Below are 21,250 nucleotides of genomic sequence, written 5' to 3' on the forward strand. Positions count from 1 at the left end.
CTCATCGGATGTGTTGTTGATGCCAGCGAGAGGCTTGTGGATTCCAAGCTGGGAACGAGATCCTCTGACTTAGAGCCAACTACTGCAGAGGGACATAAATGATTTTGGGTCGTTGGTTGCGCATCGGATGGCAGCAAGTGCGTAGGGCTAACCACAACGTGGAGTCGGACCAAATTCACTTGTGGTAAGGGCATCTCCGAGGACAGTTTGCGTCCGCCCGGACAAAAAATGCATATTGATCGGGTTATTTGCGGAGAGGCAAACACGATGCATATTTGCGTCTTGACGTCGCGACGTTCGCAGCGGACGTGCAAGTGATCGCTCGCTTTTCAAATGGGCCCGCCTAGCAGCGAGTCATAGGGCTATATCGAGCGCATCGCTTCCGCTGCCGCTGCTTCGGCGGTCATCACTTCCGCGTTTGTGCCGCAACCTTCGTCATGAATGTCGCGATTGCCTCTTCTGCACTCGCACTGGCGGGCGGTGGCTAGGCTTCTACGCTGCCATCAATGCCATCATGTCCCGCGTGCGCTCGGCTTTTAAAAGTCGACCGGCATCATCCCCGCCATCGTCCACACCACCGACACCTCCACTCTCACCCCTCACCGCCGCGCGCCACTGCATAACCATGGGAAAGAAGAAGAAACAACTCTGAGGTATCTGGCAGCGGCTCCAAGAAGGCGGAGCGGACGAACAGGGTGTCGCTGCTCGTCGAGGTGGCGCAGCTCATGCACCAGAGCTGGACGCCGTGCTCGACGGCGACGAAGAGGAGTAGGCGCATGCGTCGTGTTAGTTTATATTTTTTGGTGTCCAAAATGCGTCACCCCGTTGGAGATGCCCTAAGGGCAGCATGAGTGCGGCGACATGGGCACTGGTTGAGACGGACACGGCGTCGTGGTGAACCTAGCCGTCCGTGGAGCTGGGCATGTCGGCGTAGGTAGAGGGTGGCGACTAGGATGACACATAAGCCGGTTGAGACGCCGATTGAGAGTGGCCCCTCGATAGCGTTGGGCAGCCGACCTGGATCGTGGAGCAAGGCGTGCCGGCAAGCGATGATGGCGACCTCGACAGCGCTGGGCAGCCGACCAGGATCGTGGAGCCAGGCGTGCCGGCAAGCGACGACGGCGACCTCGAAGGCGCTGGGCAGCCGACCAGGATCGTGGAGCTAGGCGTGCCGGCAAGCGATGATGACGACCTCGAAGGCGATGGGCAGCCGACTAGGATCGTGGAGCCAGGCGTTCCGGCAAGCGATGATGGCGACCTCGACGGCGCTGGGATCATGGAGCCAGGTGTGCCGGCAAGCGACGACGGCGACCTCGACGACGCTGGGATCGTGGAGCCAGGTGTGCCGGCAAGCGACGACGACGACCTCGACGGCGCTGGGCAGCCGACCAGGATCGTGGAGCCAGGCGTGTCGGCAAGCGACGACGGCGACCTCGAAGGCGCTGGGCAGCCGACTAGGATCTTGGAGCTAGGGCGTGCCGGCAAGCGACGATGGCGACCTCGAAGGCGATGGGCAGCCGACCAGGATCGTGGAGCCAGGCGTGCCGGCAAGCGATGACGGCAACCTCGACGGCGCTCGGATCGTGGAGCCAGGTGTGCTGGCAAGCGACGACGGCGACCTCGACGGCGCTGGGATCGTGGAGCCAGGTGTGCCGGCAAGCGACGACGGCGACCTCGACGGCGCTGGGCAGCCGACCAGGATCGTGGAGCCAGGTGTGCCGGCAAGCGACGATGGCGGCCTCGACGGCGCTGGGCAGCCGACCGGGATCGTGGAGCCAGGCGTGCCGGCAAGCGACGACGGGCGGCTGAAGGGGAATATGGGGACGGAAACCATTTTTTCAGAGTTGGAGCTCGCCGTTTTCCTTCACTTCGTCGAACTGGGCTTTGGGTCTGACTGCTCGGCGTGTTCTGTTGCCGTCGGATGCGCAACAAACGACCCAAAACCATCTACGTCCCTCTGCAGTAGTAAGCTCCCAAGTCAGAGGATCTCGTTCCCCAAGCTGTTGGAGGGGCTTCGTTTTGGCGCTGCGTCATGGTGTGGCGGCAAGGCTGAGCTGCTCTTGGAGTGTGACAGTCTTGACTGCGGCGTGTTTATGGAAGATGGTAGGGGATTCGGGCTTGAAGGGTGGGGTGGCGCTGGCCTCGGATCCGGCGTTGAAGAGGCTCGGAGGGCTCCTCCGGCTGATTTTCCTTATCGGGTTAGATCCAGTCTTACGAGACTGGTGGCTACTGCGGCTCGTTAACGCCTCATGGCTAGGGGTTTCTTCAACGCTAAAGTGTGGACCAACTACTGATGCTCTTCTTCTCCGGTGATGGTGGAGGACGTGTGTTCTTGGTAGTTGCGGTGACAACAGTTTACAGTAGTATAACCGTTTATATCCTCCTCGTGTTATGTTGCTTGTATATGTACGAATTATGTATTTTTATGTTTATAAATACAAGTAGCGTATGCCTATGGATGTACATCGTCAAAAAAAGAATACACGAGGCACAGGGTTAGAGAACTCAAATATGGGGAAATAGATGGAAGCGCAAAGACAGTGCACACGGCAAGCATAGTAAAGAATACACAAGACAAGGCGCCGGCTTAGAGCATTACTAGCAGAATCTTCAAACTGGTCAAATCCTTAAAATAACTGCGTTTTGGAAAGCCGAGACAGAAAATTAGCGCCGAACAGGGCCCTTAAACCCTTAAGCCCTCAAAAAAAATTGAAGCTCTGGCCCTCATTTTTCATCCCAACCTGTACAAACCCAGGTTAAGGGGCAAAATACCCAAGCCCCTTCATCTGGTCAACGCGCATCGCGGGAGGAAAATATCCCTCCAACCGCTCGAGTTCCTCCTTCCCCCCTGCGCCGCTGCCGGCCCGATTCCACCTCGCCCCGCCCAATCCCGCCTCGCCCAATCCCGCCTCGCCCCGCCTCGCCGCCCCCCTCCGCTTGCTCCCGAGATGAATCGGCCGCCGTCCCGCCTCCGCCTGCGCCTGCGGTCGAGATGCCGTCGCACCGTGCCCTGCGCGCTCGTCCACCGGCTACCACGGCGTGCGGCTCCGCCCCTCCGGCCAGTGGGCCGCCGAGATCACGCGCGGCGGCGAGCGTTTTTGCTCGGGACTTTCGAGTCGGCGGAACTCGCCGGCCGCGCGTACAACGTCATGGTGTGGCGTTACGACGGCGCCACCGGGCCGCGGAACTTCTTCGACGTCAACAACCTCGCGATGGCGGAGTTCGTGGCGCCGGCGTTCAACATCGTTACCTGCGCCGAGGAGCGCGTCGTCCATCCGCAACCGCGATGAGACGGACATGGCCACCTTCCATGCAGCGCATCCGCAGCACGTCGAAGCAGAGCTCGAGTTCTACGCGCAACGCAACGAGCTGCGGCCGCCACCGCTCGTCTGTCTTCATCCTTGGCGCCGCCTCCCACTATCGTACTCGACGATAGCTCTGACGACTACGATCCTGATTGAATCGACAAGATGATCGCAGAGCTAGAGGCGGAGGAAGCCACCAAGAAGGCTGCAGAGGACGATGACAACTCCGATTTTGATGGGACTTCTGGGATAAATCCTAGATTTCGACGATCCGATGAACTATCTACCTAGTATGAATGTTGATGAACTACCTAGTATGTATGTTCAGTGTCAGTTTGAATGAACTACCTAGTATGTATGTTGATGAATCATGTTTGTTGAAGTTTAAATGTGTCTCAAATTTTAAATGTTTTGAGGGTTTGAAGGCCGGGGCGCAGACCAGTGCCCTCAAACTAACCCTCAAAACAGAATATTCTATTTTGAGGTTGGTTTGAGGGCACTAGTCTGCGCCGGCTGTTTTGAGTCTTCAAAATCACCAATTCTCGATCCTCAAACTGCTTTTGAGGGCACTGCTAGTGATGCTCTTAGAGAACTCAAATATGGGGGGAAATAGATGGAAGAGCAAAGACGATGCAACAGTCATCAGCAGAGTTCCAGAGTAGGCAGCAAACGGAAACAAAACCATCAACTACAATCAGAAGTACATCTGTTCATCCAAGGTGACGTTTTAAAGCACACAAGTAGACCAAATAAGGGAGGTAAATTCGAAGACATGCTGAGTTGCCCATGTCATGATAGTGCCTAAAGTAGTAAGGTCTTACTTTTCAGAAACTATTGCAAACCCAAGTGGGCTCTGCTTCCGCATGTCATGTTCCTAGCCTTGGACGCAAGAAGACCGCGTAAAGAAAATGTATCCTTGAACACAAAACACAGGTGGCAACACCGGAAACCATTGCAGTTACACAGAGCTAGTTGCTAACCACAATAAGCTCTAGGCCTTGTGCAAGACTAGCAAAAAACCTGAGACAAGATTACTAGCCAGAACCATAAACTGAACTGGGAAGCACCCAGAGGCTACAGAGTAAACTGTAGTCGTGAGGGAATGTAGAACTATATAATATGGCGTGACCTGCGTCGTAGTACACTGGCTGACCAAGCTCAACTGCAGTCCAGGTTTCATCAGGATCTTCAAATAGCTTGGCAACATAGATGCAGTTACTCTTTCCTCCCCATCTTTCAGGGCTCATGCAAGAAAATGTAGGAGTCCTCGTATCAAGGCTAACAAACAGTGCTTGATTGTCCAACTTCTCCATCTTCACCCACTTAGCTGGCTTGACCGAAAAGTCAATGTGAAAGACCTTAAAGAAGCGATATGAACCATTCAACTTGTCAGAGCTCCTCGAGAGGTGAACCATGAGAAGTTTGTCACCACAGACCACCAACAATGGGTCAAAAGGCAGAAACTCCCACTTAATGGCTACTTCTTGCATGCTGAATTGAGGTGCCAAGCGTATAGTGTGGAGCCTCAGAAGAGAATCAAAAACAACGATATCACCATTGAATAACAGAATCTGAGTGATGCGTTCTCTCTCAAGAGCGAGAGCGTGCTCTGACCAGGAGTTTGTTCCAACCTGCCACTCAAACATGGAGGTTCTGGAGCAAAGGAGGAGGCGTGAGTTGGGTGAACTCAATGCAGCTGTAAGAATGCCTATGCCACAAAATTCCCCAAGTTCATTGTTCGGTGGGAGTTTGGGGGGCTTCACCTTGGTACCAGTGAACACATTGACAAGGATGCAGTGCTCCCTATAGGAGAAGATAAGATACCCACATGAGCAGCCCAAATAGTACATATTATCTGGAGTATTTTGAGGCACTGAACAGCAAAGGGATAAGTTTTCCTTGCTAGGTTCACTGAGCTGCCATTTGCAGTTAGATAGAAGCATGGGCTTGATATTGCCTGTATGGGGAGGAACATAAGGACCATCCGGTTTGAGATGGACTGGTGGGAAGCTGAAGGTATACGCAGAGGGAAAGGAAGAGAGTGCAGCACGCCAAGAGCGGCAGGTCCCAATGAAAGCAAGGAAGTCATGGAATGAGGTAAAGAGATCAATGATTTCGTGAAGCAGGCTGTCCAGGAGATCTGCAAAACCATGAGGTTCAGACGAAAGCAAGGAGGTAGAGCCTGAGGCATGGCAGGTGTTCTTAGAGGGGCTCCCCACAATGGTAACTTCGCTGCCATAAATATATTCAAGGATAATGGATCAGAATAAGAACTGCAACATAATAGAGTTTTCAAGAAAATGCAAAAAGGTATGATAAAGTAATACTGCAGGAGTTAATACACTGCATGAAATGCAGTAAGCTTTAGCTGAACAATAAGGCAAACAGGGGCGTCTATTTGGAAATGCAGTAGGCTGTAACTGAACAATAAGGCAAACTTCAATCAGAAGCTACGTCAGAACCACCTACAGCTTGATTTTTTCTACAATAGCAGCATAAATAGAATCTTTTTGGTGCCAACCATGTGTACAATGATACATTTTCAAATAATGGTAGGTGGTGTACAGAGCATTCAAAATAAATAGCAATAAGTGAGGATATTGTTTGACGTAAAAGCTCCACTTCTTATCTAGACAACTTTCATGAGATCATTTGCTTATGCATAATTCACTTGGTAGCTAAACAGAAGTGAGCATTGATCATGGCAGCACCATGGCCATGACGAAGACCAAACGAACACGAGACAACTGGGTGCTGAAATGAGAGGCTCTCTTTCTCGATTCGACTTTGGATCAAACTTACCAACTGAGTAAACTGGCACGCTGAATGGCATCACGCAATGAATAACAATCATTTTCATAACATTCAAAAAAGAACTATAATGCCCTCAGTTGTTTACAAGGACAAGTTGTAATTTGTGATTTTGGTTTTCCCTTGTAAATAATCAGTGTCATGATAAAAGTATCCACCAAATCGCGTTTGAAGATGAGTTTCACTTCATCACTGAACCAAGTGAGCATAGTTCAAGGCAGCAGCATGACCAAGACCGAACCCAGAGTCCTCAAAACTGTAATGCTCATCTGCCTAGTAACAAAAGGAATTTCAAACTTTTTCGCTAACCAGAGAAAATAAAGTTATCAACAACTGATCTGAATGAAGTTGTTCCATGTTAAACTGTTAGTACAAATGCACTAAATCAGAATATTACCAAACTGAGACACCTTAGAGACAGCGGTGGAAATCCAAATTTAGGGGAGGACAGTTCGCTACTAACCACTATCAGTTCACCCAAAAACCCTAATTATAACTGACAATTCATCCAAACAGACCTACTGATTCACCAAATACTCAAAATTTCAGTACTGTATCGCTAAGGCAAGAGTACTTATCGATCGATGCGTGGTAGGCGTTTCTCTCCGATTCTAGTTTGGACTGGCCTCCATCCACTCAGTGAACAAATAAGCCATCATTAAGAAGTGGAAAGAGAAGAGAGGCGAGCAAGGACGGAGGACGGCGCGGACCTGGAGGTGAGAGTGGCGTCTGCCACCGGCGACGATTCGGCGCCCTGCTGTAGCGACCTCGCTCTTCCGCGGCGGCGGCGGCTTCCGGCCATGGGGGCGCACCGATACCAGTTTGCTCCGCCGGGTCGCGTGAAGGGAGAGCAATATGCTCTCTTCGCATACCAACTTTGGTCTTGGGCCCGGCCCGTTTCAATTTTCTGCATTGGTGTGCTACTTCTTTTAAAAACTTGTGTAGTTCTGTATTTCGTTTGATTCTCAAAAAAAGTTATGTATTTCGTTTGCTTAGTTACGCTTTTTAGATGGAGTATAGTATCGTTTCTTCTGTACTGTATTTATCTTGGCAAATGCTAAGCCGTATATAACTTATACTATCTCCATTTTAAATTACTTGACACAGATTTTATATCATCTATTAGGTGGTACATGCACGCTCCTCCCTTGCCCTTGGCTTGGCACGTCACCTATGTCATGTTTCGTGAAAGCTTGCGTCCCTTTTGCTGCTCGAAAAAGAATTAATTGTGTTTAATTGTAAATAAGTTATTAGCATACATGTTAGTGGTGATTAGCATTTTATGTTTTGGTCAGTTGGTGGGCTATTAACCGGCAAGAATGTGGGATTAACCCCATGACTCACCACTCACGTGGTAGCAATATAATGAGGAGGAGAACCATGACTTCTCCCAAGAGATCGCATCCTCTTTTACTACACTTCTTGCTTGGTTATTATGCAGTTTATATCGTTGACTCATGTTCAATGTTTATAGTTTCATAATTTAGTGTTAATTCATACTTTATCAAATTGGTATAGGTAAACTAGATACATCGTGTTAGATGAAATCTGTCAAAATCACCTACAAGCTTTTGCATCCACTTCAGTCATCATCGAGACATATATACCAAATGTAGACACATGGTAGGCTGCAACACAATTGTCGGTGGTTATGATTTTGTACAACATCAAAGTACTGGGCATGCACATGCAACATCAAAGTGTTGTGCAACAGTGCAGCTTCACCCGCACGTGGTTAGCTGATGAAATGCACGGAATTGGACTAGTGCACACTTATTGCTTCAGTTTTGGTCTATATAAGTTGCAGAATGCATGGACGTTTCTATGAAGCTCTCTGAACATAGCGTTCTGAAAATCTCTAGCCTTGTTGAGTTCACACTTCAAGTACGTATGGTTATTAATTAATGTCTCGTTGGTTTCAAATGATGGAGGTTACGCATGGGAGGCATTGGGACACATGATGATTGGGTATATGAACTTGCTTGTTATGACAACAGATGTGCTTGAGTTTACCTCAAAGTTACACGGATGATTTTTGAGCCGGCGTCGGAGATCAAAGGTCATCACAGACTTTTTGTAGACAGTGAGGAGTGCTTCTGTAACCAACTATGTAGCGATCGAGTCGAGGGCCGTAAGAATTGTGCTTCTATATGTACGAATTGAACGAGTAACCTCACGATGCGGCAAATCTTTTAATTACTCTTCCAAGGTTTCCCTTGAAAACTGTATCTATTTTTATATTTTGTTTGTAAGCACCATGTGGCAATGTAACCAATGTATTTAAATAACAACAGTACGGCTAGAAAGCTATCATTGTCAAATAATACAATGGAAGTCTAACCAAAATAACGATCAAATATATTTTTCTATAGATACAAAGTTTAACAATTGTATAGTGACGACGCAATAGAATTATATGAAGGCGAAACATGATGCGTTGTTTCGACTCATAGGTATAGATTATCAATTATGAAAAATGCATAAAAACGTATTTCAAAATGTCAAAAAATTGAAATAAAAAGTTCACGTGTACATTTGCATATTATATTCGGCACACAAAAGTTTTTTGCAAAAGACATAACTGGCCATGAAAAACGTTATTTTCTCCCAAAACTTTGTGTGCAAAGTGGTTGGGGAAGTGGATGTACAACCCAGCCATCAAGATTTAAATCCCTAGAGACACAGATTTAGGTTCTTATTATTTCAAAAAAAAAACACGGTAGGGGCTTCTCCTACCATATTCTTTTCAAAACAAACTTTGTGTGCAAATTAGAATGTGGGGATGTACTTTTTTTGTGTTTGGGATTTTAAACATTTTTCAAATGCCTTTTTAGAATGTGGGTGCATCTACACCTATAACCTAAAGTGACTTTCCCGAAGGACCAACCATAAATGGGAGAGCAAGGAGATGATATGGTGTGCGAGTAATTCCATTTTTTATATTATGAGAATTAACATGTGTTTAGATGGTTAGCTGAACGGCTCTATGCTATCGCATGCCATCTTTTTTCTACTGAAAACACCCTATGACATTTTATTATATCTGAGCAAGTTTAAGGAAAACATAGCAATGTGTGTGGGTAGGCATTTGTCCCAGAAATTAGAAAGAGACCCCTCCATAAAATAAAAAGAAAATACATTCAAGTCCACATAGAGCACGGTCTTCTCCATTGCAAATGGTCATCCCATCTCCATAGCAGTAACAACGGAAGGAAGACTAGGTTCAGCAACGCCAAGCAAGCTTTCCCAAGTTCGCCACCATGGGCTTTGAAAACCCCAAGAGTCTCTCGTCGTAGGGGGTGTGGTATCTGGATCCGGGAGTAAGAGCATTGGAATGGGGATCTCCCCATTCACATTAGGCCACCCCACCATTGCCACCGTGCAAAGAAGAGGAGAAGAGGAGGAGCACAAAAAACCTTGACAGGAGAGGGGTAAATAACCACCCCTTAGAGCATGTCTAATAGAGCCCTTATTTTTCTGCCCCTTAAAACGCGAGTAGAGGCCCCTGTATTCACTTTTGCTTGCCGGAAACTCATCCGAGCTAGCAGATCCCGTATCCCACCCCGTAAAACAGAATCCTACGGAATATTTTGTTTTTAGCGGCGGCGCGCGGGTGGCTATGGCGGCGGCGCGGGGAAAAGTCCGCGCGCCCTAGCGAAATGGGATGAGGGGTTGGCCCTGTATTCAGCCTACCGCCCCGTACAAGTAAGGGGCGAAGAGCCGCCCCGTAGCCAAAACTGTAAAAAAATCGATGCGGGGACCTGTTTTATTTCGGTGGTTATTATACGGGTTTGGCCCTTTTAAGGGGTCTGTTTGCTCTTAGCAGCACAAAATTCGTAGACTCGACGCCGAATGTACCAACATGCACCACATAGTTCAATCAAATCCGGCGGAACTTAACCTTCATACGCTCTCCGCCAGTACTAGATGCACACTCGAGCAAGGACAAAAGCAGGAAAGAACCTTATTCTAACTCAAAACGAGGCCGCCGCCTCGCCGTCGCCGTCCCTGGAGAGATGGTGAAACTAACTAAGAAAAAGAACGGAGGCTGGAGTATTAGCGTGAACAGGTTAATTCTTGTGGCCCGTGCTTTGCACGTTTGGCACAGGTCAGATAGAGCCGTGTTGGGGAAGAAGCAACCTGGCCTTTTCTGTGTCCGTCCGTGTGGTTGCCAGCCAGGCGACTCGACTGACCCGGTGGTGATCAACTGCTTCATTCGCGAAAAGTTCGCCAAAAACGGGTTGCACGACGACGCCAAGCCAGCGCTAGCCGTCGCAGGCTGGCTGCCGCCAAACCAAACCATTCCGAGAAACCAACAAACAACACCGCACCGCACGAGCGCGCGCGCGACGTCGACCCCCACGTCGAGGTCGGCCCGGCCGATTCCACCGGATCCCCCACCAGTCCACCACCACCATTCCGCCGCCGCCCGGCAACCTCCCCAGCACGGAGCGCGGCCGCCTCTCATCAAGCGAAAGCAACCGATTCCGCCTCGCGCCGCCGAACCCCTCCTCAATCATTCCCCACCAACCAGCCATAGCAACCGCCCCCGTGCCCGATTTGGCCGCGGGCGATCGCTATGCGGTGATGCCGCCGCCGCCCTGCCCCGCCGGCGCGGGCGTGCACGCGTCCTGGACGCCGCGGGCGCTGGCCGGCGCCTTCCTCGACCTCGCCATCGTCTACGCCTTCCTCTGCGCCGCGGCGGCCGCCTCCGCGGCGTCCGCGCTCCTCGACCTCCTCCTCGGCCTCCCGCTCCCCTGCACCTGCTCCCGCCCGCACCTCCCCTGCCTCTTCGGCTTCCTCGCCCGCTACCCCGCCCGCGTCCTCGACTCCCTCGCCCTCTCCCTCCGCTCCCGCTTCCCCTTCGCCGCCGGCACCGACGACCACCCCTCATCCTCCTCCCACCACCAGGACGAGGACGACGAAGAGGAGGAGCTCGTCGACGCGCAGGAGGACGACGTCAGGGATCTGAACCGCGAAGCGGACCAGCAGCGCCGGGACGTACGGTCCGCGCTGCAGCAGGAGCTGGACAAGGAGCGGAGCGCGGCGGCGTCGGCGGCGGAGGAGGCCATGGCCATGATCCTGCGCCTGCAGAAGGACAAGTCCGCGCTCGAGATCGAGGCGCGCCAGCAGCGCCGCACCGCCGACGAGCGCTGCGCCTTCTACGAGGACGAGGTGGAGGAGCTCAGGGACATCCTGCTCATGCGGGAGCGCGAGGCGCGATCGCTCCAGAAGGAGGTCGAGTCATACCGCCGCCTGCTCGGCCTCTCCGTCGACGGCGACGACGACGACGGCGACGACGAAGAGGTGATGATGACGCCGCACAACTTCTTCTCCGAGGGCGACCCCAGCTCGTCCAGGTCCGCCGCCAACGATTCCGGGTTTAGCACGGCGAGGAGGCCGTTCGTGCGCGAGGAATTGCTGTCGCCCATTCGCGTCACGCATCCCCTCGGCGGGTACCAGGACAGTTTGCCTGTTCAGCCAGCTCCTCCTCCTCTGCTCGGATCCAAATTGGAAGATGATGGCGCGGACACTGTGGTCATCCTCCCCCTCTCCGCCCGGAGCTTGGATTTCCCCCAATCTGCCCGAAGCCTGGATCAAGGTGGTGATGTTGAAGTTGATGCTGCAGCTGGTATCAAAGCTATGGAAGCGCTGACTGCTGATGAATTTCAGGAGGCGCGTGTTGACAAGATTTGCCATGATATCGTGCCAACTGAGAATGATGCAAATGTCTTCGATGTCCATGTTGTCGATGATATTTGCTTCTCTACTGAAGGTATGTGCGTATGGGGAACTCAATTGATATTTAGTATTCTATCTAGTGCGTGACAAACGCAAGTTCTTTTCTACTGCTATGATAAATCAATTTGTAGTATTCCTGCAATTATTGTTTGGATCTTCGTTGACCTATAGTTACTCAATTCAAGTTATTCTTCGCAGGCATCTTTGTTGATTAGTTTGCCTGAATGTTGCTATGTTAGTTTATTACAACCCTGCTGGCCTCTGTGTGGTTTCCCTCCGTGAGCTGAATGTTCCCTGTATCATATTTACCAAGCAAAGTGTTGTATCTAGTTTTTATGAAAATGCTCATATACATTTGTACCTGCATTCTCTGGACACCCTTGGACATTTCTGCATGCATCCTTACCTTCGATCATTTTGCTAATGTGTACTCTGGCTGCATTCCATGATCATGCTTATCTCCTATTGTTGAAACATTTTAAGAAACTAATAATATGGTTATGGAATCATTTTGGTACTAAAAATGAGTTGCTCACATGCAGTTAAAGGCCTGATCGGCCGAAGCTTCTCAGACGCAGCAATGCAAGCAGACAAGTTGCAGAACCGAGCTGCCGCAGATGATCTCTTGGGGAAAAGTCTGAATGCGATTAAAGGTGCACAAGACAAGATAAGGCTTGCAGCAAATGAAAGAAGGCAATCGTTACAGTTGCAGCTCTTGGAGGATATAGCTGACCAACTTCAAGAAATCAAAGATGCTGCAGATGCAGGGCGGAACTTGCACTGTATTTCTCCTAAAAGTTCAAAAAAAATCTAGGTCAGTAATGAACGGAATTTCCTCTGTTGGTTTTCTTTAAACATCATTTCTGATGGTGGCGCATGTACCTTGGAATCAATAATCCAACATTACAGCTGTCTCCCTGGGCAATATATACAAACAATGATTGCATCCTACATTTCCCATATATGACTAATAATACCATGCACTCTGGAATCGTTTTAAGTCTGAATGAGCTGGAAGCTTCATCAGGTTCTGTACTTCATGGATGATGACAAGGAAGAAGTTTTGGGGAAAACAATTACCTCATTTTAAGTTTTGGGAAAAATATTACCTCATCTTCATGGATGCGATGTTATTTTGCAGAACTCATTTTAAGTTTTTAACTACTTGGTTACATAGTGGACTAGAATTTTCCAACTAATAAGTAGGATAATTAGTAAATATACCATATATGTATAGTACTGTGCACTAGTGGTTAATATATACCATGTTTTTTTTGGTAATCTACTTAGGTTGATAGTCTAATTAGAGGTTATTGTTATGGACTTCTTAAAGGAACCAATCCATAGGTCTTGAAATAAAACAGTAACTCATGGTTATCTGCATGTGATACAAATACATTAGTACATTACCATCGTGTGCTACTCCTTGGCCATAACCTTGGGTGGTGTTTGGTTTGGACAATGGAGTACATGGATGCCCAAGTTTACATTTCAGAAAAATATTGAATCTTTGATCGGACTTGCCCAGTAGCGGAGGCAGCAATTTTACTTAGGTATGGCCAACCCAAGCAACAACGTACACAACAACATTTAAGTTAAAGTTTTTGTGAGTGGCAACACATGTATAGGGTGAAGTTGAAAAAAAATTAGGTGTGGCGGAGGCCAAACCATGCCAGATTGCTGCCTCCGCCACTGGACTTGCCTTCACTTGGCAGTTGCACCTTAAGGTCCTGTCGTCATTCACTCTAGTTTATTTTCATGGGCATTTGTTGACCAGTTTGGGTAAATGCTGTTCTTTTGACAAAGTACCGTAGGGCGATTTTGGTCAGAGTCCAAACAAATAAAATTGTTGGGCCATGTTCTTTGAATTCCAAACGATACTTCCGAAACTTTGGCAACAGACCAATCAAAAACAATATCTGATGAATGTCTGCAAATTTTGCATATCTGGGCCTTTTTACAATAAAAACTAAGACTCTGGAGCAGTTAATACATCCCTAGTACCACTAGATTATCTGATGCATAAGACAACCTACCCCCACAATAGCAATTGATGTCATTCAACCTGAGTCTAAAACAACTGCTGTTGGCAATTGTTGGATGCAAATGGACTGTTGAGTTACTTAAAAACACATTTATAAGCACCTTCAATGAGGACTGCGTAGAAACCTAAAAAATAACAACGTGTCAATGTCTATGGACGGATTAAATATAGCAGACTCTTATAATAGCCAAAACCAAGTTTGGTGATTACAGCTCTGGATCTAATGATAGGGCATACATATGTATGAACTATTTTAGTCATAAAAGATTACTCCACAACTATCACAAGTTCTTTCCCCATATTGTGTAGAACCACTAGAACAATGCCCCTTCGCCTTTCAAATTTAGCCACGTGAAAGTTTTATCTACGCCATTGAAGAGAATTTAACTTGCTATATTCTTGCAGGACAGGACAATTTTGCAACAGCAACACCGGCGATACTGTAAATATTTGTCTCTTTAACTCTTTTCGTTCCCTTCTGTTGTATTGTTAATGTTTGTTTGTTCTTTTCAATAAAATATGTGGGTTGTTGATGATGTAAATGTAGAGGTTGATTCATTTCTTGTGAAGTTGTAATCATCGGTTTGTTTTAAATGGATTGTATGTCCTCTTGGAATATGATTGTGTGCTTCGTGTGCAGATAAATTTATTACCTGTGTCTCTGTCAGACATAAACATATAGCGCACACGCAAAGGTGTGATTTTTTTCAGTGTGTATATTAGGGATAGTAGTTGATCATAGAATGGGGTGCATACCCGGAGACATAATATTATGTCAATTTTATGTACGCGATGGTACATAAACAGAACGCTTCACGCAATGTTCATAGTATAAGTACCAGCAAACAGGGTTCGGCCATGTGTTCACTAGCGTCTAACGGCCCCCACTACTCCTGCTTCTCGCATCAACTGATAGAACGCAAAGTATACTTTGCAGTATGTGTACCAGCCTACCAGGGATAGAAGTTCTTTTTTTTTTAGATGTACCAGGGATAGAAGTTGATTGCGTGTACGTGATGAATCCTCCCTTACTTTCAGGAAGATTGCTATACCTAGTAAACATGGCTGGGGCGCTATGTTCACTTGCTTGCTTCTCGCCCCCCATTCTTCCTCCTGCTTCTCGCCCCAACTCTCTCCTAGTAGTACCGCCTTAGTCTGTTATTGCTTGGAGCTATTTTTGGATAACCTACTAAGCATCTACAGTACATATTTGAATGTTGCATTATCTTTGATCTTGATACCAGTATCAAATATCAGTGAGCATGAACCGAACAATTAGTCCAGAGGAAATCACATCTTCAGATCCAAACTGGCCAGAGAGTTCTTTCCAATTCTCCAAGGGATTGTTCCTTGTGATCATAATCCATGTACCTACCACACATTTCTGTTTTTTCAAGAAGAGCAATTTTCTTTTCATCTCATTTCTCTTCTCACTAGTCAGATTGAAGTCCGGCCCCTACCATGACCGTTTTGCACCTATCATTGCTTGTGCAAGCTAACTAAGCCAGGAACTCCAACTGACCTAAGCTGCTCATACACATTGAAAGTAAGTCATCACGTTTAGGTTCAGTTTCGGTTATCTGAACGGTGTTGCACCGAACTTACATATGTGCTGCGGTAATTTAGGTGCTGAAGTAACACTTCAGTTAGCCAAACAACAAACCATGCAACACTTCATTAGGAAAACATGATTATCACAATTCAACGCGAGGTTAATTTATTTTTGATTGCAACTGTAACATAGTGCCTACTCACCTACTATTAACAGGAACTACATCCAACTGAACCAGAGTGAGATCCGAGTTTTCGAAGTTCATACAAAGTCCATATAATAACCATCCGAGTTTGTATCAATAAGGAACCAACTTTTATCAATATCACTCATCCCTCACATTCCATATTATTCCTGCCACTGCTTATCATTGAACTTCCTTCTTACACAAACTATTCTGGTATCCTTGAATGTTTCTTCTTTTACCCAAAGACTAACTGAATAAGTAAAGCAGTCTAGCCCTAGATCAAGAGAAGCATCATCATTATCAGATCTAGCATTGATCTATAGTATATCATCACACAATATTCAGTGACTAAGCAGAACACCAGAGTATACATTACTGACTGCAACAGGTTTCTACTTCAATGTTCCATGAACTGTGTCATAGTGATACATAGTAATCCATACGAATATTACAGCAATCAAAGACAGGGTTCCACATATTTACTGATCACAAACTGCAATGTAATACCGTAGAATAGTTGTAACTACCATTATACTTGGCACAATCACAAGCATCTTATGTCATGCAGGCAACCCAGAGTCCGGACTCCAGCTTACTAGCAAGAATCTATTCCTTCTGGGTATGGATGGCAGTCACCGTAGAGACCATGGCGTCGACACCGCACAAGTTTTTGGCATGTGCGCCCCTGCAGATCTTGTAGTACCCGCTCTCACCCCAGTTCTCGCCCCACGAGTTCTTTATGATCCAGTATGGCTTTTCCTTGAAGCGGAGTGGCGCGTAACCAGCTGATCCATAGCCAACAAGGAGAACGCCATGATCCTGATGCTTCCCGCAGATGTATGGGCATGAGACACCACCAATGTATGTCTGCATGAAGACTGCATTGATGCCAACTGCACAAACAGAAGTATGCATAATCAGCAGTAATTTTCCATGTTATCCCTACGCAAACTGGTAACATCTGACGATACGTATATGCAAATGATTTGAATCCTTACTTGCGAGTGGGCCATGCTTCACAAGGTTAGCTGCAATTTGATCTTCGTCGACAGCAACAGTACTGAAGTTCTTGACTTGAGCAGCAATTTTAGATTTGTCAAACTTGCAGGTGCCGCTGGCCCCAGTGTAAGGGTAGTCCTTCTCGGTCTCCAAGCCACCCGCTTTCGCAAGATAGCTGAAAGCTGTAGTCATCAAGCCACCATTGCATCCAGCGTCACATGCACGTGGTTCATCAGGGTCACACTGCAATTGATGGCAAGAGATTAGCATATGTTATGCCAACACGTTCAAAGAGAAAAGAATGTAAAACCAGCAGGGATAATTGTTTGCAAAATAGAGAGATATTGATCTTCAATTAGAGAAATGACTTCATCCATAGTTAGTAGAAAGATATAGAATAATGAGCATACAGCCAGGCCAATGGTGTGGTTAATACACAACACAAAGGATTTCTTGCCTCAACCGCTGACGTTTAAATTTCTGGCCCAACCAAGATTGATTATCCTCACAGCATAGTAGCTCGGTTGTCACTAAAATGTTTAATACTAGTACTAAATACTGAGAATTTGGAAGGTTCCGGTAGATATTAGTCAAGCTAGGAGTATTTGTTTGATGACTTAGGTCCAATGAATACTCCATCCACTCACTATTATAAGATGTTTTGAGTGTTTTTCGAAAAATCATGCATCTAGATGTGTTTAAGTGTGTAGGTTCATTCATTTCAGTGTCTGTATCTACTTCACATTGAAATATCTAAAACATGTTATAATAGGGAACGGAGGGAGTACTTTGTAGGGTACAACCAAATGTTTATTGATTTTGTCCGCTACAAAGTGGATAAACCTAATTAATTCAGTGGAGCCATTATTGTCCCCATATGATGAAATGCAGTACATCCATTATCCTAGTACCGGCACTTTCTTATGGTTACAAAAAAAACACAGATGAGACGGTTCCAATGAGGAAAAGGACAACATATACAAGAATATCCATGCACCATTCTTTCAACCCAGCCTCACCAAGATTGACGAATCCGCAGTAGAATTTGACTCAATAAACAGAGCAATATTTGCATGAGACGGGTCAGATGGATACCTCGTGGTCGCAGTCGACCATCTGCTGCTCGCTGAGCACCTCCAGCTTGCCGGTGGCGAGGTAGTTGGCGCCCTCCAGCGCCCCCGACGTACTGAACGACCAGCACGACCCGCACGAGCCCTGCAGCAACAACAACAAAAAGAGCATTAGACAAATCCCAGCTGGTCAACCCGAATCAAAACCACCGGTGAACGGATCCTGGATCGGATCGGCGGCGGACCTGGTCCTTGACGGGGCCGACGGCGCCCTTGTCGCGCCAGTCGAAGTCCTCCGGGAGGCCGTCGGTGGGAAGGGCCGGCGCGTCGTGCGCCGATCCGGCGGCGAGCAGGCCCCCGCGGGACTTGCGGAGGCCGAGGAAGCGGTCCCGGAACTCGTCCGGGGTGAGGTCGGAGAACTTGGTGACGCCGTGGACCGCGGAGGGGTCGAGGCGCTGGTGGCGGCGCGCGCGGCGGAGGTTGGCGGTGAAGACGGAGAGGCGGTGCGCGTGCTCGTCCGCGTCCCGGTACGACTTGCCGAACCGCTGCACGAAGCTCGCGAAGTGCGCCTCCGCGCTCAGCAGCCCCGGCTCGTCGCCCTCCGCGTCGCGCCCGACCACCTGCTGGATGAGCGGGTCCTCCGCCGCCGCCGAGGAGAGGGGGGAGTGGAGGAGGAGGACGGTGGCGGCGACGGCGAGGAGGAGGAGGCGGTGGCGAGCCATGATTGGTGGGTCTTCGGTTTCTTGTGTGTGTGGTGTGGGCTTGGCTCACTGATCCCGGTTTATTTATAACGAGTTGTTGGTGAGGTGTAGTGTAGGGTGTTGGAGTTGCTTGCGTGGTTGCTTGTTAATGCTTGGGGAGGATGGCCAGCAGCTCACTCTGGATTACTGTGACCACGACGGCGTCGATGGTGATGTATGGAGATGCGTAGATCAGTCAACTATCCAGGGGCGGTGATATTTTTTCTAACGCAACGAGGATCTCGATGGGGGATCCCAGTTGCTTAGACTACCCACAATGGAAGTATCATCATAGGTAGTATCATGCATTCCACGTAAATGCGAAAATGCTTGATGTGGCGATCGCGATTAAGGATGAGAGAGAGAGTACTTAGTATCGTATGTAGATCTTGTATCATAGCGACATACTACTAGAAAAATTAATGTTAAGTAAATCTTGTACATATATTTGCATTGAGATTCTACAAAACAATTAATATATGAGTACTATGATACTACTATATGATATCATGCATTGTGGAGATAGTAACATGTAGTAGTATCATACGCATGATACTTCTATATGATAGCATTGTGACTAGTCTTATGCTCACGTTAAACCATTCTACGCCATGTGTACTATCAAAATACGGATCAACGTTTCGGGTCAAGGGTTTCTAATGCTAGTAATCGTGGGTAACATAGGGTAATAATTTACTCCCTCCTTAAATTAGGATGCCTATAGTTTTCAGTTAAAGTCCAAACAAGGGAGATACTACCTCCATTTTAAAGAATAAGGTTTATATTTTCTTCAAAAAGTCGAACTACGTACAGTTTGACCAAGTTTTTAGAAAAAAAAATTAATATGTACAACCCAACCCAACACCGTTATATTAAACATAAAATTCATTTTGATATGATATCTACATGTTATCGTGGTTCTTGATAGTTTTTTTAAAGTTTGATCAAACTTTATTTAGCTTGAATTTTCCAAAAAAAAATATAGGACGTACTCTATGAAGCGGAGGTAGTACAACTCAACGCAATATGACGAGCACAAAACCAAAATACACTAGAAACCATATTGGCAGTCTTCTTTCCTTCGGTTGTTCAACAACTATCGAAGGTTGAAACATGCACTGAACATACATACAGAAAAAAGACCGGGGCACTTGCAAACGCCATCACCAAACAAGGCTTTGAAGACAGCAGTAGCCACTCACTGCAAAGAACAATACCGAACAACCGTTGAAATAACATTGGATGTAGACACGCGCACCCCAAGCTTCACATGCTCGCAATCCTTCACCACTGATCCTGAAGGTTGGAGAAACCGTACCTTGCAGCAAATCACCCAAAAGAACGAAGAGATCAAAGATGTCGCCCCACAAACCAACGAAGAGTTTTCACTGAACGACACATCAACTACGTACCAAGATCCAAAGGAAACCAAAAGATCTGGTAGCACCTACCCTCGTTGGCCCTTCGCCAACACAGGATCGAACGATGACATATGGTAGGGAGAGGATGGAGTGACCTTATTCCGACATGCCATTGTCGTCACCACCTCAATGATGCCGCTATGGAAACCAAAACCTAACGAAAACAAGGACCTACAATAGCTAGCACACGAAAAAAATGACAGCAAAGGGTTTGGGGAGGTGGTGCGGGTGAGGGAAGATGGAGACATCTAGACCTAGACTAGTAGACGGGTGAAAGGACACTGATGTCGCCTAGAGGGGGGGTGAATAGACGGTTTAAAACTTTTACGAGATGGGCTTAACAAATGCGGAATAAAACTAGCGTTTACTTTGTCAAGCCCAAAGCCTATATAATATGGTTCACCTATGTGCACCAACAACTTATGCTAAGCAATACAAACAACTATGTGATAGCAAGATATATAACTTCAAGCACGATGACTATCACAAGGTAAAGTGCATAAGTAAAGAGCTCGGGTATAGAGATAACCGAGGCACGCGGGAGACGAAGATTTATCCCGAAGTTCACACTCTTGCGAGTGCTAATCTCCGTTGGAGAGGTGCGGTGGCTTAGCGCTCCCGAACGCCACAAGAGGCTCACCTTGAGGTGTGGTTGCTCGATGCACACCAACGCCACAAAGGCCTCACCCCAAGATGCGGTACTCACACCACACACCGAACGCCACGAAGGTGCATCACCTTATTCTCCGGTGACCCTCGCCACAAAGGCCTAGGTCACGGTTCCACTAAGGGATTTTTCCTTCGAGGCGAAAACCGGGCCTTACACAAAGGTTGGGGCACACATCCACAACTTAATTGGAGGCTCCCAACAAACCGTCACAAAGGCCTAGAATCCTTCTAGGGTTCCAAGAAACCAAGAGTAACAACCTTCTTGTTTTCCTTCCACGAATCACCGTGGAGAACTCAAACCTATGCACCAAATGCAATGGGAAGAACACCACAAAGATGCTCAAGTCCTTCTGTCTCAAATTCCAACAAAGCTACAAAAGCTATTGGGGGAATAAGAGAGGAAGAACAAAGAGGAGAATACAAAATTCTCCAAGATCTAGATCCCAAAGATTCACTCATAAAGAGATGATATGGTTTGATCAAAGTGTGGATCTAGATCTTCTCTCTCTCTTTTCCCTCAAATGGGGGTCATGGAGGGATTGAGAGATAGAGCAAGCTTCTCTAGTTCAACAATGGAGGAGAGAGAGAGTGAGAGAAGCACCAGCCCAAGGAGGAAGAAGGGGGTATTTATACCCCCGAGAAAATCGAGCCGTTGCATGATATTTGGGGGCGGATAATCCGGCCTAAGTGAGGGGCGGATAATCCGCCCC

General features: G+C 47.5%; 3 protein-coding genes across 3 annotated transcripts; 1 reads left to right on the top strand and 2 right to left on the bottom strand.

The window, feature by feature from the left end:
• Positions 1–3,977: 3,977 nt before the first annotated feature.
• Positions 3,978–6,918, bottom strand: LOC124672264. Its single transcript, XM_047208525.1, has 2 exons — positions 6,827–6,918; positions 3,978–5,537 (listed from the first exon to the last, which is right to left on the bottom strand). The coding sequence occupies exons 1-2, from the start codon at positions 6,916–6,918 to the stop codon at positions 4,340–4,342; spliced, it is 1,290 nt and encodes a 429-aa protein (XP_047064481.1). The 3' UTR covers positions 3,978–4,339.
• A 3,785-nt stretch (positions 6,919–10,703) lies between these two features.
• Positions 10,704–14,556, top strand: LOC124672265. Its single transcript, XM_047208526.1, has 4 exons — positions 10,704–10,832; positions 11,034–11,892; positions 12,401–12,672; positions 14,308–14,556. The coding sequence occupies exons 1-3, from the start codon at positions 10,704–10,706 to the stop codon at positions 12,670–12,672; spliced, it is 1,260 nt and encodes a 419-aa protein (XP_047064482.1). The 3' UTR covers positions 14,308–14,556.
• Positions 14,557–16,009: 1,453 nt separating this feature from the next.
• LOC124670687 (cysteine proteinase 1-like) lies at positions 16,010–18,456 on the bottom strand. The gene is made up of 4 exons (XM_047207163.1): positions 17,956–18,456; positions 17,736–17,855; positions 16,640–16,883; positions 16,010–16,534 (listed from the first exon to the last, which is right to left on the bottom strand). Exons 1-4 carry the CDS (start codon positions 18,430–18,432, stop codon positions 16,248–16,250), a joined length of 1,128 nt encoding a protein of 375 aa, XP_047063119.1. The 5' UTR covers positions 18,433–18,456; the 3' UTR covers positions 16,010–16,247.
• Between the last annotated feature and the right edge of the window lie 2,794 nt (positions 18,457–21,250).

This window comes from Lolium rigidum, chromosome 7 (genome assembly GCF_022539505.1).
Source record: "Lolium rigidum isolate FL_2022 chromosome 7, APGP_CSIRO_Lrig_0.1, whole genome shotgun sequence".
NCBI classification, from domain to species: domain Eukaryota; kingdom Viridiplantae; phylum Streptophyta; class Magnoliopsida; order Poales; family Poaceae; genus Lolium; species Lolium rigidum.